We start from the raw sequence: 23,727 nt of genomic DNA, 5'->3' as shown, positions 1-23,727 counted from the left end.
TCCGCGACGCGAACACCGGTCTCCAAACGACTGCGCCAACTGTCGAGTCCTAGTCCCGCCGTGACGAGAACGTCGCACAAGGAACGCCTCTTTCCTCTCCACCAACACACCATTGGAGACTCCTGACTGCTGAGAATACGAGCTTCACCAGACCAACGCCCTCCCCCTCCCTCGCCTCGTCTGCGCCGGCCTTGCTGGGCCGTCTGGCAGGAGGAAACAAGTCTGTCCCGTCCATATTGCGGGAGCGCACAGCGCCTATTCTGGGCCCATCCCACGTCGAAAGCGGGAGCCTGTGTCCGGCTGGACTCCTATTCGTAGACCGCTCGCCGCCCCTTGCGCACGCAGGTTCAGGGAAAAACAACTGCAAGCCGTGTGTGTGCTGCACCAGACCGACCCCCGGTGTGTGCCACTCGAACTTCTGACCGCAGGAGGATTTTCATTTTCCCTTCCTATTCTACGACGCCCGCCAGCGAGACACCAGGCCACACGCACGTCTGGGAGTGAGCCGTGTGGTTTCGCAAACAGAGCATCAGGGTAATTCCTTGACGAGGGCTTGCAGCGCCGTGCCGTCACAGCGGCAGCCCGCTTGCTCCATTGTCCGTCGTCCTGCTGAGGGGAGCCTTGTATATAAAATCCAAGACAACATGCCGGACGGCCTCGAGGAACCCGGGACTGAGGTCTCGGATGCCATGTCTGATAATGACCACGAGTACGACGACGAGACGACCGTAAAAGACGACGAAGACGAGAAGATGGCCGAATCTCACGAGAGCGGCAACGACAACAATGGCGAGGTGAAGAAGAAGTACGATCCCAAGGACCCCTCGCGGCCGAGGAGGAAGAAGGCTCGCCGCGCGTGCTTCGCCTGCCAACGAGCCCATCTGACCTGCGGTAAGCTCTGCCCGATTCCTCAGGGTCCGGCTCGCGATAGTCTGTGGTCAAGTGAATGCGTGTGACTGTCTCCGTGGTAATCGGCGGACACAAATCTTTGCTCTGCTCTGCTGCGCCCTTTGCGATCAACCTTTGCTGATGTGATGGCTACAGGAGATGAGCGACCTTGTCAGCGATGCATTAAGCGCGGACTGGCAGAGGCCTGCCAGGACGGTGTTCGTAAAAAGGCAAAGTATCTCCACGATGCGCCACCAGAGGCTCTCCGGCCCGTTCTGGGCCCCAACTACAACCCGAACGCGCCCCCGACGCGCCCCAACGGCCAGCGGCACCACAGCGGGACCTCGGAGACGGCCTCGACCGCCGGCAGCACGTTCTACGGCCAGAGCTCGAACGCGTCGTTCCCCGTGTACTCGGGCCAGCAGACGCCCGTCGGAATCCCCGAAGGCATCCCGTTCCAGGCGCAGCCGTCACCGATATCGCCGTCCTTCCCGCAGCCGGGCAACAACGCCCGCTCCATCGGCGGCATGATCTCGCCGCAGGTCGCCAGCGACCCCTTCAATACGTTATTCGACCCGAGCAACCCGGCCATCTTCAACTTCGACCTGGAAGGGCTCAACTTTGGCAGCCAGTACGGCGCCATGGAGTTCGGCATGCTCGGGCACATGTCGTCCGGCGCGGCGGAGACCCCGCCGCGCGACGGCTCATTATCCGGACCCAGTGGTGAAGTCAACTTCGGATCCACAAACGTGTTTGGCAATGGCAACAACCAGTTTGGCCAAGTCTACGATAGCGGTATGATCAACGATTTCATGGGTGTAGACCAGTCTTCCAACGGCATGTACCAACAAGGCAACCTGCAACATGGCCTCCCACATGCCTACGCCATCGCTGCTGGCCCAACAAGCCTACATAGCCCGAGTACAGACAACACCGCGAGCCCGCAACCTACTAACTTTACGTTTGAAGGATCTCCAAGTGGGAACTTTGGCGCTGTCGGAAACTCCCAGACCATATCCGCCCCCTCTCGCCCCAAGGCCAACAAGCCCGGCCAGCCCCAGAAGTCGGGCCCCCACTCCCTGTTGGGCAAGCGACAACGCGACCCTTCAGCCATCTACGAGACCGTCAAGGAGCCGTACCCGTACCTGGCCGGCTTCCACGCTCTCATCGACTACCTCCCGAAGAGGTTCTCCGCCAACAAGACGCTCCGCATCGCCAAGGCGCTCTCCAGCATCCGCCCTTCCTTCATCGCCTGCACCAAGACCCTCAGCCGGCAGGATCTCATCTTCATGGAGAAGTGCTTCCAGCGGACCCTGTTCGAGTACGAAGAGTTCATGCACCACTGCTCCGCGCCCACCCTTGTCCTCCGCCGCACGGGCGAGATCGCCGCCGTCAACAAGGAGTTCATCGCCCTCACGGGGTGGAACAAGGACGTCCTCCTCGGCAACGAGCCGAACCTCAACGTCAACACGGGCGGCACGGCCTCGGCGACAAACAGCGGACGCAACACCGGCCGCGCGGGCTTCTCGACGCCCAAAGTGCCGTCGGCAGCGCTCGACCAGGCCAAGAGCGAGGGCGGCGCCCGCAAACAGCCCGTCTTCATCGCCGAGATCCTCGACGACGACAGCGTCGTAGAGTTCTACGACGACTTCTCGCATCTCGCGTTCGGCGACAGCCGTGGCAGCGTCAACCGGACGTGCCGGGTGCTCAAGTACCGCACCAAGGAGCAGACGGAAGCCGCCGCCTCGTCCGACATGACGCCCCAGCAGGACCCCCGCAAGAGCATCCTCAGCAACCGCGTCACCCGGATCGACGGCGAGCACGGCATCTCCAAGATTGAAAAGGACGGCAAGGTGGACTGCCGGTACTGCTGGATGATCAAGCGAGACGTATTCGATATCCCCATGTTGATCGTGATGAACGTGAGTAGCCCGAGTCCTGTGGGGTGAAGCTTGCTAACAGAGCCAGTTCCTTCCGTGCTATTACCAGAACAAGGAGCCGCATCAACTAGCCGTGTAGTGAGAAAGGTAGAAAAAGGGGCGACCAGGGCATATATGAAGGGCATGGGAGGCGTTTTGGAACGGTCTGCGAGTTTCACAACCAATCGAACATGGCTCTCTCGAAGAGAAGCCGGACGGCGCATCTGGGGCTTGACGGGTTAATGGTCTATACTTCCATGGGCTTCTGCCAGTTATTTCTTTCCAGCTTTCACTTCAGCCACCCCCCGGGGGGAACGGACAAACGACCACCCCGTTTTTGACAGAGGACAGATTCCCACAGGTTATCAAATGATTCAAATTCTATTCTACGCTGAATCCCAGTCCGATCGTGAGACATTATAAGAAGCAAGGGTGCATCTAGCTCTCCGCCAGAGGCCGCACCAGCCACTCCGCATCCAGCGTCCCGGCCTTGTCGGCGCCGGGCCGCAGCGTCGCGGGCGGCGCCCAGGCCGGCCGGTCGAGCGAGTTGCGCGCGACGTCGCAGTCGATGTTGATGTCCTCGATGAGCGCCTCGAGGGTGGTGTAGTCGAGCTCGTCGCGGACGAAGCCGAGGATGAGCAGGCGCATGTGGGAGTCGTAGAAGTCGGCGCTGAACTTGTGCAGGACGTGCACCTCGGCGGAGCGCACCGTGTTCTTGTAGAAGGGGTTGTAGCCGATGGACATGACCATCGGGTACAGCTGGAACTCGAGGGAGGGCTGGGCGGGGCCGTGGCCCGAGGCGACCCGGTCCGGGTGCGAGGCGGGCAGGGCGAGGGAGGCCCAGCCGAAGTAGACGCCCGACTTGGCCTCGTCGATCCAGGGGGTCGCGGCGGCGTCGACGGGGAGGTTGGCGGTTGGGATGCCCAGCTGTGAGGGGGTTTAGTCTTGGGATGAAGGTGAGGAAAAGGTCAGATGTTTGCTTACTTCCTTGGACCCGCGGCCGAAGCCCGAGATCACCTTGCCCTCCATCTTGAGGGGGTACGGGGGCTCAGGGCCGGAGTCGGGGCCGACGATGAGGGGTCGTGATGATGTCGTTTTGGCCATGGTTGATTGATGGTCTTTCTGAATAATCACTGAAATGTGAGAGACTGAGGGGAGCTCTGTGAGGGAGGCACTCGGGCGTCAATTGAGACGACGTTGTGATTACGGACGGGAGTGAGGATAGATTTGAACCGCGATTCAATCTCAGAAAAGATGTGTAAGCGTCACAAAGCAATGATGAATCGGAGGTCGGCTGTGGTGAGAATTGCGAGTGAGTCGTTCGCCGTTGAGATGTGGTGGGGCAGGCAGAAGCTCTGATGTGATGGAGGGGTTCGGGCAGGTTCGATAAGACTCCGAGCGTTATCAATCGACACACCGGGGAGGGGCAGCTGTTGGGATTGGTATGTGGGGCCACGAGCCCGGAGGGACGCTCTCGTCACAGGCCGGAGGGTGCCGTCTGACACGGCATTTTCACGACGTCTTGCATACACATCATCGTCCAATGATTTCACTATAGACATCCTGCAGGATAAGGTAATGCAGGGGTGATCCAACCGGCAGCCATTCCGACATAACAAACTGGTATTTTTGGTATAATCTGCTAGACTCCCAAAAGACATAAAACAAGAAAACATTCCTGTGTTGCCTGGGCTTGACCTCTAAAAGACAGTGGTGGTATTTCGTACACGAGCGTACGCACGAGGGATATCAACAGTGAAATGGAACACAAATATCGACAGGAAAACAGCAAAGTGCTGACGACCCCGTCGGCTGACGGGTCGGACAAGCCCACACTTACACGCCCACTTACACCAACAACTCCTCACCTCGGACGTCGTGGCACCCGCACGGAACAAGCTTAAGAACGCGCCGACGACGACGCGATTGGTCCCGAGAAAAAAATCTCGCCGGCGTCGTGGCACGGCGGAAACATCCCGCGAGACGAGACAACCGTAGGACACGTCCACGTCGTGTGTTCGGACGATGGCAGTCCTCCATCGCCGCTGGTCCGTAACGTTCCACGACCAGCAAAACACACATACACACGCCTACGACCGCGGCCACGCGCCGTGCTTCCACTCCGTCCGGCCCAGGCGCACAATGTCTGCGGCCTCAATCACCCACAGGCCGTTGGGCGCCTTGCCCTGCTCGACGAGGATGCCGGCGTGCACGGCGGCGCGCGCAATGACCTCGGCGTCCTGGCCCAGGCTGTCCTGGACGTTGCGGCTGACGAGGCCGAGGGTCTTGACGGCGGTCTGGAAGATGCCCTCGCCGGCGCCGCGGCTCTGCTCGCGTTGGCCGAGGATCATCCCCGGCTTGAGGATGATGCCGTGGTCGAAGCCGGCCTCCTTGATGGCGTCCTCGACGCCGTTCTTCATCTTGCAGTAGGGGGCCTGGCCGGAGATGACGCCGCGGGTGCCGGCGCTCGAGACGAAGACGAAGGCCTTGACGCCGGCGGCCTTGGCGGCCTTGACGAGTTCGACGTTGAGGTCGTGGTCGATCTTCCACTGCTCGGCGATGCTGCCGGCGGCGGCGCGGGTGGTGCCGAGGGCGGAGAAGACGACGGTCGGCAGCGGCTGGAGGGCGGCCAGCTTCGGCGGCCAGGCCGTGGTGTCGGGCTCGATGATGGGCTTGAGGGTGAGGCCGCCGGCCTTGGGCGGACGGCGCGAGATTGTGTTGATGACGGCGAAGGCCTCGGAGGTGATGAGGGACGAGAGGATGTGGGAACCCACGAGGCCGGTTGAGCCGATGACTGCGGCCGAGTGCGCCATGGTAAAAAAGGACGAGGTTACTTTAGGTCGCAGTGAGTGATATGCGCGATGGTAAGACGACGTTGATCCCGAGTGTCTGGTTGAGTTGGTAGGATGGAATTGTCTGTGATGCTGCAGATGTCGGCGCTTCCTTACTGTCTGTGTGGGATACAGGAGAGAAGAGAGCAGGACGTCTGTGTCTGTTGAGGCCGGGCTTTATGGGACTTGCGCCCTTTATCGTTTTCCTGCGCTTTACGGCCCAATGAACTTTTCGACGTCTGTGTGTCTTTCTGGCGAGACAGGGCCGTGAGGGGTTGCGACGAGGCAAGCGGAGGGGACGGCGGTATTGGAGACGGTATAGATGGTGTATGGCTGTTCTGCCGGGGGAGTGACTTGGGCCAGGCGTAGATGACGAAAGACGGTCGACTTCAAGCAGAGCTGCTTTACACCGGCGCAAACTGGGACGACGAACAGCAGGGATGGACGGGGTAGGAAAGGACGATTGGGAAAGAGTTGGAACGCCCTAGTCTTTTAAGCTCAGACAGGGAGGTCGGAGCGGGTTTCTATCACGGCGGTCTTCGCACACTTCCACGAGTGGACTTGGCTAAGCTGAGGTGCTCCGGAAGGAAAAAGCCCCACACCTTTTCGACGTCCGGTGCTGATCTCGTCATGCCATGGCCCGGATGGTACAACGTCACAGATCGCTCTCTGGAGCCGGAGCTGGGAGCCAAGGTCGTGGTATCTGCGATGATACTGATCCACCTTAGGTTCGCCCAGCTGCTGCTGGCTCTGGCCGACCGGCGCATGAATGGCACGGTACGCTTCATGACTAGCCTTCCTTCGATATTTTTTGACTTCCGCCTCGCGAGCAGGTTCTGTCGAGTTCGAGACCCGACGACTGAGACGTTTGGAAATCCGGTTACTCGGAAACCAGAAGCGAGCCCCAGAGTGAGGCTTCCGTTGTGATGGGATGAAAAAGAAGAAATCGGAGGGGACAGTCAAGTCCGCAGAGCCGGGTAGCTACTCATGCAAACTCCGCTTAGACGGAGAGCTCGGTACGTTATCGCCGCGGGATCCATGGCTTGCGTTGTGCTTTTCAACAGCAGCCCCGGGCAGCTGACTTGCAATGTTTTCTTCGAACGGGGCAGGCAGGCCTGGAAAACGTTTACAAACCTTGATGCCAAGGCTATTGGTGTAATCTAGCAACAGAGATGCACCCCCGGAGGCCGGGAGTCTCGACTGGGTCATTTTTCGGCGATAAAAGATGAGGTGACGTGCGGATACTCCGCCGTTTTGGAGCTCCATAGCGGAATCCTCGCGCGGAATGCCGACTCGGTCCTCCCGACACTGTCAATCAATTGACAGACCCGGGAACCGAGTCTGCACTCAATGAAAAATACTTCACATGATGAAATGCCACTCAGCCCCGCAACAAACTTTCGGCACCGGCGGCCGTTTGACTGAGGTGCGGTCAACACTGGACAGCGATGAAGTTGGAGGTGAGGCGGTGCAGCCACAGCAAAAAGTAATGGAAGGCACGCGGGGTACTGAGGTGATCCCTGCAGCTCCGTGCTAAAGAAGCTCCCCCGCTTGCTGCGAACCTTTCCCCTCACCACTGTGACCTCGCCGCTGACCGAAACTTGCGACACCACACGACTGCCTAGCCACATCATCGCCGTTGCAGCCTCACCCTTGCCTCCATAAGCCGCTCCTCGCCCGGACGGCATCTCTTGACCTCCAACTTCAATCCCAACTACCAACCTACTGTTCGCGGAGCTCGCCCGTCCGCCCACCATGGCTACCCAGTACGAAAGTACGCAAAACACACTCTCTCTTCTCGATACGAATACTAACCGGCACAGTCGAGCATAACATCAAGCCCGGACCCTCCACCGAGTCCGGGACCCGCCGCGTCGACATGTCCTCCTTCACCTCCTTCCTCGCCAACCTCACGACCGACGCCGCGCCCTCGTCCCCCCAAGAACACCGCCACACGAACCCCCACGCGACGCCCACCCCCGTCGACGCCGCCGCCCTCTACCACCTCCTGCAGCAGCAGTTCCAGACCCTCTTCTCCACGGCCCCCAACGACGACAACGCCCGCTTCCTCTCCTCCCTCGTCGACGCCCTCGAGTCCGACATCGCGAGCCCCCCCTCCGAGATCCCCGGCGTCTCCCAGGAGTACCTCGACTCCCTCGACCGCGTCAGCAAGAAGTCCATCGGCAAGGACGAGGCCTGTCCCATCTGCGCCGAGAAGTTCCTCGACGACCAGTACCCCCTCGTCGTCCAGCTGCCGTGCCACAGCAGCCACCGCTTCGACCTCGAGTGCGTGAGCCCCTGGCTCCGCAGCAAGGGCAGCTGTCCGATGTGCCGGAAGGACTTGACCAAGAAGAAGGAGCAGATCGTGATCGAGGACGACGAGGAGAACGACGATCCGGATGGGCTGTATGCGTAGAGGGGCGTGACCCGGGTTCTGTGTAGAAGCTGCGTGTGCGGGCGGTGTCGGAGTTGGCTGGAGTTTGGGGCTGCATTGATATCCTTAAGTCAATTGACTTTCACGGCAGGGATGAAGCAAAAAGAAGCTATTAGAGATGCTCAATTACGATGCAATTGTGTCGAGACAAAACGCCGTCTCCGTCCTAATGCTGTTTGTTTACTGCACATCCCTATGCCATGCCATGCCATGCCATGCCATGCCATGCCTTCCTGTCCATGTCCTATGTCCTATGTCCCTGTCATGCCCACGATGCCCTCAAAGACTGCCGGCCTTGGGCGCGCTCCCCCCCTTGCTCTTCCCGCCCTTCTTAACCTCCTTGCCCGCGCCCTTCTTGTCCGGGTTGGTGCCCTGCGGCTTCGACTGTTTCTGGTTCGCGCCCGACGACTCGAGCTCCTCCCCGCCTGCTGCGCGCTCCTCCTCGGGACGGGTCCTGGAGGGGTCGAACGCCTGCGAGTCCTTGGCGGCGTCCTGGTCGCGGCCCGACTTGGTGGCCTCCGTGCTGCCGGGGTTCAGCGAGTTGCGGTCTTGGCTGTCCTTGTAGGGGAAGCGTGTGGTGGCCGTGTAGGCAAAGGTGCGGGTCGTGGTCGGAGCTCTCAGCGAGGTCGCGGCTCGGCGGTTGATGGTTCGCAGTGCCTGGAATGCCATGTTGACGTGTGCTTCGGCTTTGGGGTGGTGCTTTGTTTTGTTTGTAAAATAAACAGAGGTCGATCAATGGTGAATTGGGTCTTCTGCGTGGTTTGTGTAGGAGAATTGGTGAGGTTGTCGCGGTTGGAGCTGCGTCGAAGTGCTTTACCAATCTGTGACGTCATTGCTACGTCCGGTAAACGATTTGCGGCGCACCCAGCTTGTCATCATTCTGACTGACACATTGCACTGGAGCTTAGCCGAGCCGGGCTTTTCCTACCTTGATAGCCTGTTGAAGAACTTTCAATTGTGTTTCATCACATTGTGCAGCAAACATCGTGATGTAGAACTCTCTGCAACTGCTGCTATCAGCTCCAACCCGGCCAACCTGCCACTACTCTGGAAAGCTATTTCCGATGGGAACAACACTGATCCAGAAACTCTTCAACCATGGCGTCTCCTTTGCCCGCGGCCGATTGGCTCGCGGCGAAACCTCCGCTCATACTGCATCCGGCGTCAATCGACCGCAACAAGCAGAGACATGGCCACAGTTGCTAGACAGTCCCGATCCAGTCGGCCGTACCGCACCGCAGAAGAATGATTGGCGTTCTGCCATGCGAAAGGAGACTGCTGAAAATCATGCCTCCTTGGGATTCTCACGAGACATGCCATACTTCACCGTCATACCAACCCTATAGGGATTTCAAATATCTTTGAAGCTTTTGCCCAATACCTTTGATCAGCATGAACGGTCGAAACAACACTGCCCCGCGAGCTCCCTTGTCAAGAAGGCTCAGTCGAGCTATGAGACTGCCACGCCGTGGGCGATGCTATTGGATCTCGTCAGTATTATCCGGGGTTGACAGCCACGAACGGTCTCGGCCGAAGCAACCACTGGCTAGCCGGTCTCGGTTCGTGATCCCCTCGGGTGGCGCGGAATGGCTTCATCCCCATATCCGACGAGGACTGCTATGCTGTAATAGGCGGTAATGCCCCCAGCAAGCACTGCAAGGCAATTGCCCAAACCGTTCCTGCCTTTGAGGCCTTGTTCGATGGTGCGGCAGGTTGAGCCACAGTCGTTTGCGCCTCCGGGAACGATCTCGACGTGCCTGGAATGAGACAATCCCTATGCTGGTCTTCGTTGCGTGTTCAACTCTGAGAACTGATCGCGTGCGCGTCCTGCACCAAGAAACAGGAGGCGGCACAGCGCCGGTAATGGCGTCCCGAACTTTCGAGAGACGGTCACTCCCAACCCTGCCAATAAATCAATCGATTTGGAATGATACTGCGTACACGCATTGCTGCGGCACAGGCCGTAAGTGACGACGGCTGGCCAGTGCGGTCATCTGGTTGAAAACGCGCCTCTGCAATGCTATTGCAGAAGGGATTCCCGCAGCATGCAGCCTTATTCTCAGACTTGAAGAACGTTGCAGCGCCCTGTCATTTCCCAGGGCACTTGCGTGTGTACCGGTGGGTTGAATCGCAATACCGACACAGTGATACGCAGAGAATTTGAAAATAAGCAATGGGAGATGCCACTGGAATGCCAGCCAGGGATCAGCATAGCGCCTCAACGCCTCTGCACGAGAAAGGGAGCTGGATGGCCATCACTATCGACATCACGGCGGTACTCTTGGCAGGCGTTGCTCACTGCTGCTTCCCCAGTTGCAAACGGTTCATTTGCCCGTTCACTGCTTCGTCCACGTGGAAGCAGACGATGCACGATTGACACGAGCTTCATCGTTTTGATACGGCTTCATATGCCGTCAACTACGCGACAGTCAGCAACGCCGTTTCAAATGCGGAAGGTAACCAAGCTTAAATAGATTACCTAACGGGGGAGGTTGAAATGAGGCTCCTGTTGGACGCGTCCAGACGTCAAGTCAAGTTGGATACGAGCCGAAGAACGCGCGGGGCCAATAGGTATATGAACCCCTGAATATGGGGCCTGCCAAACTAGGCGAGAGGACCGACTGTCGCGGCAGTCGTGTTTTGGGTTTGAATGCGATCTGCGGGATCAGCGACGTAAGCCAGAGATGCCTGGAGACGCAGCCGAGACGGTTATTACCGGCGGGGAGAAGTCGGGTGAGTCGCGTGTCGCGTGAGGCAATCGCAGCGTGTTGTCAGCTGTCAAATGTTGAAAAGGGGCAACGAGGGATCGTGTGTGTTGGACGGAGATGACCGGCGTTGAATGAGAACAGGTGCGCTCCTGAGCTCCTCCGTCCGGAGCATCTGAAACGAACCTGCAGATTTGGGATGATCTCGTTGGGGTAACAATGGACGCTGCCAGCCTGCGATATGCTGTTGGCCGTCTGCTGGTGGGATGGACGATTGGACCTGGAAATTACGTTATCCCACGGGGTCCATGGAGTTCGAATCATCGACGAGTCGCTATTTTGGGCGCAGCCGAAGGGAGAAAAGGTGGCTTCTATTGCTTATTGTAAACGTCTCAACCTGTGCCTGGTTTGACATGCGTGACGGGGCGTGGCGTCGAGCGGACGACTGTCTTTTTTTGTTTCTTTCCCCGACCGCGGTTTCCACAGCTGCAGCGTCTCGAGTTGGCTGACGTTCGTGCAGGGTCCCGCGTGGCACGGTGGAGGGCGGACGGGAAAGAGACGAGTCGCTAATCTGGGACGGCATGAATCTAAGGGGCAGAATCTTTCCAGAAGGCCGCTCATGTTGGCGTTCCACATGGTTTCCGTGTCTTGGATTGGTCCAGCCCTGCGCTGCGTCGGTTGGCGGGATGGCCGTCCAGCCATCATCACGGTGTTGATAGTCGCAAGATGGCTGTAGCGCCAGGGATTCCAGAGCCCCAGAAACCCTCTCTTCAGCTGGAGGTCGTCCTCAAACGCTCCCGATGGGCGACATGAAGGAATCAACTGGGGCCTCAGAGGTTCAACCTGGAAGGTCGTGGGCCCAGCCCGCCAGACGCGCCGACGAAGACATGCCCGCCTGCGTAGGTCGACCCACGAGTGGGAGCGGTGCGGACCTCTCCCCCGAAGCGGAAAAGACGTCGGAGATGGGCGGAGAGAGAGCAAAGCGATCTTGCAGTGTCGTCGATACAGTTTGAACGGGAAAGTTCTGGTGCGAGAATCCAATGATCAGATTTAGAATTGACGGTATTCCTTTTGACGCAGCTCGCAAGACAAGTGCGGCAAAACGGCAGAAGCAACGTGAGGTGCAGCATGGCATCGGCCGCACGTGGTTGGCAAGGATGCGAGTTCGACCTGCTGCCACCTCTGCCGCCGGCTTGTTCTATTCCTGCTTCCGGCCACACCAACGCACGCCGCCCGTTTGCAGGGTGAATGCTGTTGAAAAGCGCTGTGATGGTGATTCTGGCGTGCAGAGAGACCAAACGCCGCTAGACCTCTGCTGGGCTTCCATGTCTCCAAGGTTCGCCAGTTGCAGATGCGTTCGTGAATCCGCAGTGGGACGCGGCGGTAGCATGGTGCCAAGGCCGTGATACTGGAATCGAGTACGGGGATCCGAGACAACTTCCGGGTCCTGCTCGAGGGCCACCCAACAAAGACTTGTGCTGAATCATTCTGTCCCATGCGGACATAACGGAAGCCATGACGACAGGCTGCTTTGTTGTTGAATAGCGTCGAGATCCATTGTGGGAGAGACGACGTCGTGTGGAATTGAGCGTCGGGTGAGGACTCGGCCGGAGACTAGAAAGAGGTCGGTTCTAGAGCTGGCATTCGACGGCGGCGGTTGACCTCGTGGCCAGGGTGTTTTTGACCTCTTCAAGTGGCATAATAGGTTGTATGTGAACGCATTTTGCCCTCTTATCGTTGACCAACTATGCACCGACGGGAAGATTTAGCTTGTTCCGTTAGGCTAGTCTGCTCGACTTTGTCGTTCTGGGAAACATTGCCCCCAATCTGCTTGTTGCCAAAGCGTTCGGCAGTGGTCAGTCTGGACGTGGTCGGATGCTGTTGACTAGAAAGTAGCTGGGCTATGTCGTAGTTGTGCTTGACAAGTCGGCAACTCGGTGGTCAGAGTCTAGTTGAAGCAGCTTCAATTCAATGTCCGTGTTGACTTCCATTGACCGTGCAACAGAAATTCAAAAGTAGACGGGATGCCATTGGTCGGTTCGTATCAGAATGACTTGTCTGAAAATGAGTAGTGGTAAGTTGCCGAGCCTCAGGCAGTCGGCAAGCACGTCTGAAGAAGTTCTTGCCCTGGTTTGTGGTTGCAAGCAATTGCGGCAGCAGCAACTGAGGTGCGCAACTGCCCACAACTGCTCTCAACCGTCCGGGGCGCACGTCCCTCAGCCCACGATAAATGAGGGGTACATGAAGATACTTTCTTCTCGTAGCGTTCCTCTGGCCGGTGTTTCCCCCGGACAAACCTTCCTTGTCTGCCTCTGGGAGCATCACATCCCTAACCTTCACTGATTTTGCTGCCCGGTGAGACCGACTGCAACCGCCTTCCGACCCCAATCTGAGGATTTACGAGCTGTGCATGTACCTCAACGGTATCGCCCCGCGTGCTTTTGCTCGGACTCTCCAACATCCACACCTCTCACTTGGCATCGTTGGTTTTTCTCTCTTTATTTCTTTTTACGATTTGCGACATGCGTGCTGACCAGGCGCCAGGCCTGGGCTGAGAACGCCTGCAGCCTTGAGACCCTTGAACTCGAATCATGGTCAGGGTTTGGATGTTTGTGACACAATCATATCGATTGGGGAAGAGAACCGAAGGAACCGAAGCCAGCTGGGACGACGACAAACGGTCTTATGTCCCCGCCCTGCACCCGCAACACGACCTAGACCTGTGGCTTGATGAATGGCATTTTGACAAGCACCTCCGGAAATTCGAGATGCCCAAATGGATGCCACGAGACGTTTTCGCCCTTGCTCCGTTCTGGAAAGCTCTTCATCAGGCTACTCGGTATCTAGGTAGGCACGGTCTGCGGCGTCCACGCTACCGAGTTATCACTTGGCCAGGTACGAAGGCAATAACACTTCCAACGTGGTTCGTCAAAAACCCTTGACGTCCATGGCCTCGTCATCTTCTCCGGACAGACCTTGCCATGAGGGACAAGGTGCCTGGCATCGACTCGACGACGCCTTGCCTTCTTTGGCAGACTTCTCGACCAAGTCATCTGAAACCTGACGCCTCTTTGTCTTTACACGCTGCAGCCGCTATGCCTCTCATGCTCGAGCTGGAGCTTTCCGGGAGTCTGTCTCTCTCTGTCTCTCTGTCTCTGTCTCTGAGCATCGTCCGGTGTCTGATCTTCTCCGCCCCTGCTGCATCACTCATCGATGTTTTCTTCTGCATTACTCCCAGACCGAAGTTCTGCCCGCATATTCGTAGCGGTAGTCTGGGATGAGGCTAATCTTCTTCTGCAGATGCAAAAGAAAAAAGAAAGCAAAAGACAGTCTCGACAGGGTATCGTCGGTCGGTCTGCAGGCCAGGGATGGCAGGCCGGGTTCAAGTTGCTTTGTTAATTACTAGCATCATCCATCATCCAGCAAGCTCCTCGCTATTGGCGACCCTTTGATCCTGGCCTCGTTGCACAAGCCTGTCGGTTCCCACCTTCGCTCCCACTCCCACTTCCATTTGGATGGCCCCCTGCCACACCACACGCAAGCAACCCGCCGCCCACATTACCACCACCACCACGACAGCAGACAACGTGGGAGACGGCACACGGTACCTGACCACACGGCATCTTACCGCTTGTTGCGTTGCCTACGAGCACGCTGCATCTCTCAAAGTCAAAAAAGCTGCCCGCCGTCCTCTGTAGTGTACGCAGTACTGAGTCTCCGTACGGATACTGCCTCAGTAACAAGCACGCGCTAGGCCCCGGCCTAACCTTAGCTGACCTACATTACCGACCGATCCTGCGTCCATCCCGACAAACCACCATGTACAGAGTAGCAACAGAGAGATGTAGCCTCGGCGCCGTCAGAGTAACCCAAGAGCACGGCCGAGATATCTTTGCCTGGCAACGCAGACCGACAGTTTTCACGGACGGAAGACAACGACAATGCTGCCGACGCCAACAGACTATCGACTACGCCAAACAGATTTCAGTTGTCGTCGTCGTCGTACGTAGAGCCTTAGTCAGTTCTCGACACTAACCCTTGGTGCGCTAGAAGGGGCACGGAAGTGTTGGGGACGCCGTAGTGTAGCCGCTTGTCTCGCCCACGAGCTTGACAGGCAACCTAGTACCTTATCGCTGCCGCTGCATCCCTCAATGGGGATCCTTCCGGCGCGGCCTTTGGTAGAGTTCTTGTGATGCATACTCAAGTACTCTCCAGGCAGGGCGTCCGTCTGTACATGCATCCGACAACGAGTCTTCGTACTCACTCGCCTTAGCCTACCTGTCCTGCATGTTTGCTCCCTTCTAATCTGCTTGTTTGTTGCGCGGCGTGGTCTGGGCTGGCCATTGGACGTTACTTTTCATCCCCCTGGGGGCCGGCCTGGGAGACAGGACGGAGAAGAAAAAGAGAGGCGAACATTTGCATCTCGCCGGTCTCCTTTTTCCCTCTGTTCTGTCTTTCCTGTCCAGCCAGCCCTGGTCTCCGAAACAGGGAAAAGACAAAAAGTAGCACATCCCTTCTTCTTTCCGTTACTCTCGTCCTCCTCCCGCCTCCGCTCTGTCCTGAGTCTGTTCTGTTCTGCCCTCTCCTCGTCCTTCCTCTCCGCCCTGTCCTGTCCTGTCCTGTCCCGACCCTGTACCGGACCTAGGTATCCCTATCCCATCTCATCCCAATCACCGGCCATTGAACGGCCCCCCTCCTCGCTGGCTGGCCCTTTCTCCTCCTCGTCTGCTCAGGTCTCGTCCTCTCAGGGAGTCGCAGCGGTCTCCCCCCTCCACCGCAGTACCACCAAGTCCCCGATTTTGAGACCGTCATTCGAAGCAACTGGCCCTCCATCCCCCTGTCACCCCGTGCCAGCTGACTGTGACGGACTCCACTCCTATCTATCTGCCTCCATCTGCTCGCTCTCTCTCACTTGCTGCTGCCCTGGGCTCTCTGGCTCTGTCTCTCTTTCTCGCTCCGCTCCAATTCATTGCCTTCCATTTACTTTCGCTCTCATTTTGCCCCCGATTCCAATTCTGCGGCACCTTCATCCCAAGAAACACAACCACCCCGTTTGGATCATGGTGCGCGACAGTCAACACTGCTTTCCCTAGATCCAACCAGTGTGCAGACGTTAAGGCCATTGAAGACGACTGCACGTCGCAATGGGCAACAGCCAGGGCAAGCCCATCGACTTGGATGGCGAAGGTATGTCTTGCAGTGCTCCCCGACTATCGCTGAATGGCACACCTGCAACAGCCTGTTGCTGCTGCTGCTGCTGCTTTTGCCGCCGCCTCCCCACCACCAATCCATCACCGCCGCCAAGCTAATCAACTCCCTTCGTCGATGCAGTCAACCTCAACCACTTCCGTCTGCTGCGAGTAGTCGGCCGAGGCGCCTTCGGTAAGGTGCGAATCGTCGAGCGAAAAGACACGAACCTATCCTTCGCCTTGAAGTACATCCGGAAAGATGAAGGTACACACACACACACACACACACACACACCGCCTCGTTGCACTGCATCGTCACTCACCCCCGACGGCACGCCGTGCACATCCCATTCGACTACCAAGATGCTGACAATACTCCCATCAAACAGTCGTACGATCCGAGAGTGTGCGGAATATCATTCGAGAGCGCCGGATGCTCGAGCACGTGAACCACCCCTTCATTTGCAACTTGAGATACAGTTTCCAAGACATCGAATACATGTGGGACCGCCCTGCCATTGATGCCCGATGATGCATCCCGCTGACGTCCCTTCAGGTACTTGGTCGTCGATTTGATGAGTGGCGGTGACCTTCGATTCCACATTTCGAGGAAAACCTTCACCGAAGACGCAGTACGATTCTGGATTGCCGAGCTGGGCTGTGCACTTCGGTACATTCACAGCCAAAACATTATCCACCGCGATGTCAAACCCGACAACGTCCTGCTTGATGCCGATGGCCACGTGCATTTGACCGATTTCGTAAGTCGATTGAATGGGTTCTCGAGATGGCGGAGCTAACAGAACAAGAACGTCGCCTCCGACATAGTCCCGGGCAAGGTTTTGTCTAGCAAATCCGGCACACTCGCATACCTCGCTCCTGAAGTTTACGCTGGCAAGGGCTACGATGTCCGTGCAGATTGGTGGTCTCTGGGTGTCCTCTTTTACGAGTGCATCTACAATAAGGTGGGTCTCCAACGCGGAATCACCAGATCAGCCTGACTGACATGACAATCCACGCAGCGACCGTTCGACGGCAACTCAGAAAGCACCCTGAGCCAACAGATCCAGCTCGCCAACCCCAAGTATCCCGTCACCCAGCCGGCCGTGTCCCTCCCCTGTTTATACGCAATTCGAGACGCACTGAACCCGAACCGCGATACACGAATGGGTGCGACATGGGAGAGCTTCACTAAGCACGAGTTCTTCATGATGATCGACTTCGAGGCGTTGGAGCGGAAGGAAATCGAACCGGTCTTCGTCCCTGCGGCTGACAAGACCAACTTTGACGCCACGTACGACTTGGAGGAGCTTCTGTTGGAGGAGGCTCCCCTCGAGGCGAGAGCCAGACGTCAAAAGCCCCGCGAACGGTTAAAGGAGGACGCTTCGGAGAAGGAGATCAGGGAAGACGAGCTCTACCGCATGATCGAGAACGAGTTCCGGCCGTTCGATTACACTCTGGCCGCGTACAAGAAGTATGGTCATGAGCCTCACTCTGTGTGCGACGAGACTAACCATTACAGAATCACCGGCCAAGGCGAGGAAGGCTTCCTCAATGGCGACCAAGTACTACACAACGGCCCCCAGGCCTTGACCACAGACGAAGCGACGCCCGCCGCCATGGCTACCAACGGTGGTGCTCCCAGGAATGCCGCACCCCCCGGTCCGTTACGGAAGAGTTCGAGCCTGGAGAGACGACCGGGCAGCAGTCACAGCTCTATGCCCCGACGGCCAACAGTGAAGCCGCCTCCGATACCCCATTACCCCGGCGAGTACCACAACCAGAGAGCGCCGCCGCCGAATGCAGCCGGCAAGCGAGTCACCAGTCCCACCGGCGGCATGCAAGTCACCCTGGACGGAGGAGGCAGCTGGTCAGAACTGGCCCGACAAGATGCCACGCTTCCCACAGATGCCAACGCCATCAATGACGGCAAGTCGGAGAGCTCGAGCGGCGTTTTCAGTTTCTTCAGGGGCAAGAAGGGAAGAGGACACAGCCCCAAACCAAAGGAAAGGGGAGTGCTGGGCAAAGAGGGAGCCAGACAGGTCATTGGCTAGAGGACGATGTGGGATCGGCTGAAGAGACGAACAGACGCGCAGAAGAGGACGTATCAATACCCGAGGAATTCAGCAAAGCTCGAAAGGGAACACGGATCCCGCTCTCACGACCCGGCGGAGTGAAGGATGGGAGGACACGGCCAGATCGTGGCGTCCCGAGGACTGCTGCCAGAGCTTGAGACCGTTACTCGGGGATGCAGTGCTGAGGCTACAGTATTGCACGCTGCGACGTCTGGAAGGCAGAGGACACACACTACTAGACCGGCCCGGGCTGCATGTCACATTGGCGTGCCTCATCGGCGGATGCCAGCTAGAAGGAGGCCAGGCGGCCTCTGCTGCGTACGATGACCGGAGATGACTGCATGGCCGGCCGGCCGGGGACCGGAGCTTGGGCTGTTATCTCGACTCACCTCATCGCGGGGATCCAGGAGGATACACCGAGGGGCAACCAATTCATGATGCATCAAAGACGGTATGGAGCGTGGACTAGCGGCGAGAAATAGGACCATCAAGAATATACCCTTTGTAATAACAGGCTACTTGTACATGCACACACGCCTTCTGCGGTACTTCTCCAAGAGCCCCTCCAGCCGCGTAGTCCCAAGGTTGTGACCCCAAACTGATGGATTACTCTAAATGTGCGTGCGTCGGTCGTTGACTTTGCTCGCCTCAACGGGGATTGGATGACGTTGGACGATTCGAGCAAGTCGGCCCCCGGTTCCGGGACTCGCCATTGGCCGACCGCCCGCCGCAACCGGTAAGTGGTCTCGACAAAAAGCTCGGGGGTGGCACCGCAGATCCTCTCGCCTCCCACCCACTTTCCATCCAACTCAAGCAGAAGCAACCACCACCACCACCACACCCGAGCAGTTGGAGCTGTCAAATGCCGACTCGATGCCGCCTTGGCACAGGCAGGTCCGGAGGGGAGGCATGCGGAGGCATGGGAGGACGGAAGAGGGGAGGGGCGTAGTAACGAGACCGAGATGACCAGGATTTCCGATGTGCAGTAGCTGTAAGCATACAGGGCATGGTCGAAGAGTCTCGTGATTCTGGGTTTCTTTCTTGTATTTCGTGTGCATGGGATTCGTTTCTGCCGCGTCGTTGACTGGGGTAGGTAGCTAGCTGGGAAGCTGGGGGAGGAGATGACGGTAAGGTAGCTTAGCAGTAGCTTGTGTCCATCCGTACTCCGTATCGCCCCCCCGACCCTCCGCGAGTGAGGGGTTTCCTCCGGGTTTGGGTTTAGGCAGGCTCATAGATAACACACACACACACACACACACACACAAACAAAAAAAGATGATCCCTCCGTCTGCCTGCCTGCCCCCAGAGCTTGGCCGCGCAGTGTAGACACACATCACACACCGCTCATCGACAACCCATCCCTGGCGATATGGACAGGTGCCGTGCTTATCTTGGGGGGGATCATTCATTCCACGTGCCGTTTATTCCTGTTCTTCCTACCTTACTCCTCGTTTTAAAATCCCCCCTGTGCCAAAAAGCTACACAGCACACGTACGGTGTAGTGTAATGGGTGGTTGGGTTCCCACGGTGCGGAGAGAGGCCCTATCGCCCTTCCGCCTTGTAGACACATGGCACACGTTGTTGACGGCCATCCGTGCTCCTCCTCGTTCCATTACCTCCAGACGATCATGGGGTTAGGTAGGTAGGTAGAAAAGAGAGATGCCAGCCGGGTCGTCATCCGCGCGGCGCAGAAAACCACGAATCGTTCATCCCGCTCGGCCTCGGCTGCTGCACCCACCCCGTTCGAAAGGAGAGAAACCCGCGCGACGTCGTCAAGGCCTCTCGTCCGTCCGTCCGCCCGCGCCCGCGCCCGCCCGCTCTTCTGCCCGCACCCGCGAGACGATGGGGTGGAGGGAGCTGCGATTCGGATGCGGGAATGCGGGATGGCGGGTGCGGGCGGATGCGGGGTGTGGGTTGGGCAACAACACCCACTGGAACAGCTTCCAGGGAGACCGACCGACCATTTCAGGACATGGCATTTCTGTCTTTGCGACTCAGGTTCGGGCTGGCGGCGTGCGCCAAGACCGCCATCTCGATCTGATGTTTATACGACGGACGCATGGGATTCTCGGGGGGGCTAGCCCACCGGCCAGGGCTGAAGGCTGGGTGGGCGGGCGCCCGTCCGTATCACGCGTGTATAAGACGTGGTTGTGATCCGATCCGTTGTTCAGTGACATCCCGCGGGAGCGAGTCGGACGGGCTGCCCCGTCGGGGTTTGAAAAAAAGGTCGAAACGACCGGCCCCGAGAGGTGTGAGGCTCCTCCGGTGAATGAAAGCATGACCAGCGTCCGCGGGATTCGAACAGGGACGGTGTAAGTCCAATGTGGAGATTCTCATTCGTTCGTCGTCGGAACACCCTAACTATCTGATACTGATGGCATCAAAATTACAGCTAAAAAGAAAAAAGGACAAATCCCCGTCGAGTAAAAACAAAACAACCGTTATGGTTGCCGCCAAGTCATCATCGTAGCCTCCTAAAACCATTCTCAATCGCTCGGAGGGAGTCTCCCGCCACGGCCAGGCCAGTGCCTTACTCGTGGGCCGATCCGGATCTCCTGCTCCGTATCTAGATTTCCGATATGTGATGAATAACCATTCGCCTTGCCATGGGTCGAAACCTTGCGTTCGCCCTGTTTTTGGTCCGTGTTAAAACGCCTGCCGTCCCCAGAAAACCTGACCTGTTCCTGAAATGCTTCCAAACCTGACCGCCCGACCCGATGCCGCGGGTACGTGTGCAAATGTACATGGAGACGTCGCAATCGATCAGGCCTTGGTCTTGCCCTGGAAGCAGGCCGCCGCGTCCTTGCCCATCCACTTGTTGACGACAGACTGGAAGTCCGTCTCAGACACGACCGGCCCCTGACCCGAGCACTTGGCCTTCTTCTGCAGCTCGGAGCAGAGGCCGTCGAGGTCGAACTCGCCGCTCTGCACGCTGGGGCAGTCTTGCAGCTTCTCCCTGTTGAGGTGTGAGTAACTTGAAGCAGGCTGCTCTTCGGGGTCAACGTACCATATCTTATTGCAGTTGTAGTTCTCGGGCTTGACGGCCTCCTTAACCACGTCGTCATCGGCGTTCTTGGCGGCATCGATCTGGTCGATGAGGTTCTTCTTGGGCTGGGCGGGGCTGGGCGCCGCCATGTTGTATGGTGTAATGAAGTCGGCGTCGAGGGCTTCGTTGAAGAAGCTTTCGTCAAAGTTGCCTCCCAGGATGTTCTCCTGAGGCTCTCTGTAGTTGCCAAAGAGTTGAGGGTCAAACTGTCCGCCGTTCTGCTGAGCGAACCAGTCGATACTGTTGGTGTCGATGCCGGCGAATAATGATTGCTGGCCGGTGTGCTCCTCGCCGATGGTGGTCATCGTGTCGACGGGCTTGAAGCCCATGGGCGACTGAGTGAACGGTTCAGGAGACGTGCCGCAAGACGAACTTGGGCCGGCGTTTGACTGAGACGAGGCCGATGGCGAGCTGGTCGATGTGCCGTTGTGCATGCTGTACGGGCCAGAGTCAACGCTGGCCCGGGACGTGCCGGTGCCGTTGGAAGCGCTCATGGACGGGCTGAAGAGAGAGGTGAAGGTGGCCAAGTCGTCCTTGGTGCTGAAGTCCAGCCCGTTGATGATGTGGGGGCTGTTGTTGTCCTTGGTGTTGAGAGGGCTCACGGGGTTGCTCCCATTTGTCTGGGGCGACGCCGAGGATCCTGCTCGTTGTACGGGCTTGGGCATGGTCGACCCAGGGAGGACGCCAAACTTGGGGAACTCAAATTGGAAGTTGACATCACTCAGGTTGCCAATTGCGGATGCGCCGAAGCCCATGGGCGACTTGCCGTGGGAGACGGAGCGCGTGCTCATGGCGGCGAGCTTGGTCTTGTACTCGTTGAGCTCGCCCGTCATCTTCTCGATCTGGGCCTTCAGGATGCTGTTCTCGCTGCTCGCGTCCTTGGACGCCTTCTCCAGTTCCTCCACCTTGGTCTCAAGATCCTTCAAGTGCTTCTCCTTACGCTCACGGAACGCCCGTTGAGCGGCGCGATTCTGGGCCTTGCGCTTCTTCATGGCATTAGAACATGTTCACACATCAGGGGGTGGCGACACATACTGAGCTCGGCTCGGAGGTAAGGGGCTTGCGCCCCGGCTTCTTCGGGACCTTCTCCGCGCCCTCGCGTCTCTTGGGGTCGTTGCCAGGCGAGCCCTCGTCGTCCTCATCGTCGGGATGGGGCCTCTTGTCGGAGGTGTCGTTTTCGGTGGAATCTGACTTGGTGGACTTGGTAGACTTGGCGGAACTCGGGATGTCTCCAATCATCTTGCCCTGGTCGTTGGTGAAGTCAAAGTCGAAGCTGGAGTCGCCAAAGTCATAGTCGTAGTTGTCGAGGTAGGGGCTCTCCTGGAAGCCGTTGGCCGGGGCCTGGGCCGGCGAGGTCTGGAAGGAAGAGGGCGACATCGAGGTCGCCTTAGTGCCGGGGGACTGGTTCGCGGCCAGCTGCTGCTTGTTCGAGTTGAGGGCGGCGAAGAGCAGACTCTGCTGCTGCGGGGTCAGGATGAAGTTGGTTGGGTAACCACTGTTCGTTGCAGAAGCCATTGCTAGAAGGATGCGAGGGAGCGAAGTGGTAAAGGTAAAGTGAAGTCAATTCGGTGCGAGAGGGCTATGAAGTGAGGTGGACTCGGGAGGCCGATTGCGGCTCGAATGCCGGGACGCCGTGAGATTCGAGACAGCCGGTTCGAACGGTGATATCGCCGGGATGGAAGTGTTGTTCGATAAAAGCACACAACTCTCGTGGTCCTTCTCCGCAACACAAAACACCAGACTCGCCGTCGAGATGGGTAGGAGGCAAAGTGTATGGAGTTTAGGCGTAGGCTGGGGATGTGACGAAATGGTACCAAGCTGGGGTCCAGTTGGAGGGACGGTGCAGGTGCAGAGTTGGTGCCGTTCCGCTTAAGTTGCTGCCTGAGTCACACGGCGGTCGCCAGGCCGCCAACTTTTTTCAGTGTTGATTCTGCGGGATCCTGATCCAGATCCAAAGATTCCACGGGATTCGGAAGGATACGTGCTGCGAAGGGTGTGCGTGATGCGTGTGCGGTAAGGTGAAAAAAAGGTTGGTGGTGTTGGCCGCAGTGTAGTGCGTCTGAGGAGTGAAGTGGAGAGAATCGAACTGAATGGACGGCCGCAGACGGTGAGGAGGGGAAGAATTTCAGCGCCCTTTCAGCGTCAATTTGTCAGCCGTCATATGAGGCGTGGGTGCCACTTGGAGGACGCCAATCGAGGAAAGGCCAGGGCCCAAAATGGAGGGGGTCGGCAAGGACTCAGGGAGTCGGGGTCCCGGACGGAGGGTGCTCCATTGGAGCTTATCCATTGGCTCGTACGCTGTATCGAGGGTCCGCTATCGCCGATAAGCACAAGGGCGGGAACCATCGTTTTCGCATCATTCCGTCGTCGACCCTCCAATTCTTCAATCTCGCCCCTCTTCCGCCCCAGAAATGTACTAAAAGTCCCAAAAGACGGTACACCACTGCTTTGATTATTATGGCAATATGACTTTGGTCAGATTGCCCGCACCATCAAAACAAGCGCAGCCCAGAAGGGATCGAAGGGAACCATATCCCGCTCCAAGGCACCAGGCTCGCTCCCCCTGTAACGGTAGCTTCCCTCAAAAAGGCACATTGTCGATTTGCCACGCATCCTTCTTGCTGCCTTCTGGTTGGCGAT

General features: G+C 57.9%; 7 protein-coding genes across 7 annotated transcripts; 3 read left to right on the top strand and 4 right to left on the bottom strand.

Moving 5' to 3' along the window:
- Positions 1-644: 644 nt before the first annotated feature.
- On the top strand, positions 645-2,907 carry CkaCkLH20_06212 (C6 finger domain-containing protein; the record flags this gene model as incomplete). Its single annotated transcript, XM_038888929.1, has 3 exons — positions 645-891; positions 1,045-2,810; positions 2,857-2,907. 3 exons carry the CDS (start codon positions 645-647, stop codon positions 2,905-2,907), a joined length of 2,064 nt encoding a protein of 687 aa, XP_038745730.1.
- A 338-nt stretch (positions 2,908-3,245) lies between these two features.
- Positions 3,246-3,911, bottom strand: CkaCkLH20_06211 (riboflavin kinase; the record flags this gene model as incomplete). Its single annotated transcript, XM_038888928.1, has 2 exons — positions 3,246-3,734; positions 3,792-3,911. 2 exons carry the CDS (start codon positions 3,909-3,911, stop codon positions 3,246-3,248), a joined length of 609 nt encoding a protein of 202 aa, XP_038745729.1.
- A 986-nt stretch (positions 3,912-4,897) lies between these two features.
- On the bottom strand, positions 4,898-5,620 carry CkaCkLH20_06210 (uncharacterized protein; the record flags this gene model as incomplete). Its single annotated transcript, XM_038888927.1, has 1 exon — positions 4,898-5,620. One exon carries the CDS (start codon positions 5,618-5,620, stop codon positions 4,898-4,900), a length of 723 nt encoding a protein of 240 aa, XP_038745728.1.
- Positions 5,621-7,363: 1,743 nt separating this feature from the next.
- Positions 7,364-8,054, top strand: CkaCkLH20_06209 (uncharacterized protein; the record flags this gene model as incomplete). Its single annotated transcript, XM_038888926.1, has 2 exons — positions 7,364-7,412; positions 7,462-8,054. The coding sequence occupies 2 exons, from the start codon at positions 7,364-7,366 to the stop codon at positions 8,052-8,054; spliced, it is 642 nt and encodes a 213-aa protein (XP_038745727.1).
- A 297-nt stretch (positions 8,055-8,351) lies between these two features.
- Positions 8,352-8,741, bottom strand: CkaCkLH20_06208 (uncharacterized protein; the record flags this gene model as incomplete). Its single annotated transcript, XM_038888925.1, has 1 exon — positions 8,352-8,741. One exon carries the CDS (start codon positions 8,739-8,741, stop codon positions 8,352-8,354), a length of 390 nt encoding a protein of 129 aa, XP_038745726.1.
- A 7,180-nt stretch (positions 8,742-15,921) lies between these two features.
- On the top strand, positions 15,922-18,020 carry CkaCkLH20_06207 (uncharacterized protein; the record flags this gene model as incomplete). The annotated part of the gene is made up of 7 exons (XM_038888924.1): positions 15,922-15,964; positions 16,109-16,231; positions 16,356-16,467; positions 16,523-16,727; positions 16,776-16,931; positions 16,989-17,440; positions 17,489-18,020. 7 exons carry the CDS (start codon positions 15,922-15,924, stop codon positions 18,018-18,020), a joined length of 1,623 nt encoding a protein of 540 aa, XP_038745725.1.
- Positions 18,021-20,804: 2,784 nt separating this feature from the next.
- Positions 20,805-22,602, bottom strand: CkaCkLH20_06206 (transcription factor PAP1; the record flags this gene model as incomplete). Its single annotated transcript, XM_038888923.1, has 3 exons — positions 20,805-20,997; positions 21,049-22,073; positions 22,123-22,602. 3 exons carry the CDS (start codon positions 22,600-22,602, stop codon positions 20,805-20,807), a joined length of 1,698 nt encoding a protein of 565 aa, XP_038745724.1.
- Positions 22,603-23,727: the final 1,125 nt, after the last annotated feature.

The sequence above is a fragment of the Colletotrichum karsti genome (assembly GCF_011947395.1).
Source record: "Colletotrichum karsti strain CkLH20 chromosome Unknown Scaffold18, whole genome shotgun sequence".
NCBI lineage: Eukaryota > Fungi > Ascomycota > Sordariomycetes > Glomerellales > Glomerellaceae > Colletotrichum > Colletotrichum karsti.
The sequence above is the reverse complement of the archived record's forward strand: the minus strand, read 5'-3'. Positions and strand labels throughout refer to the sequence as shown.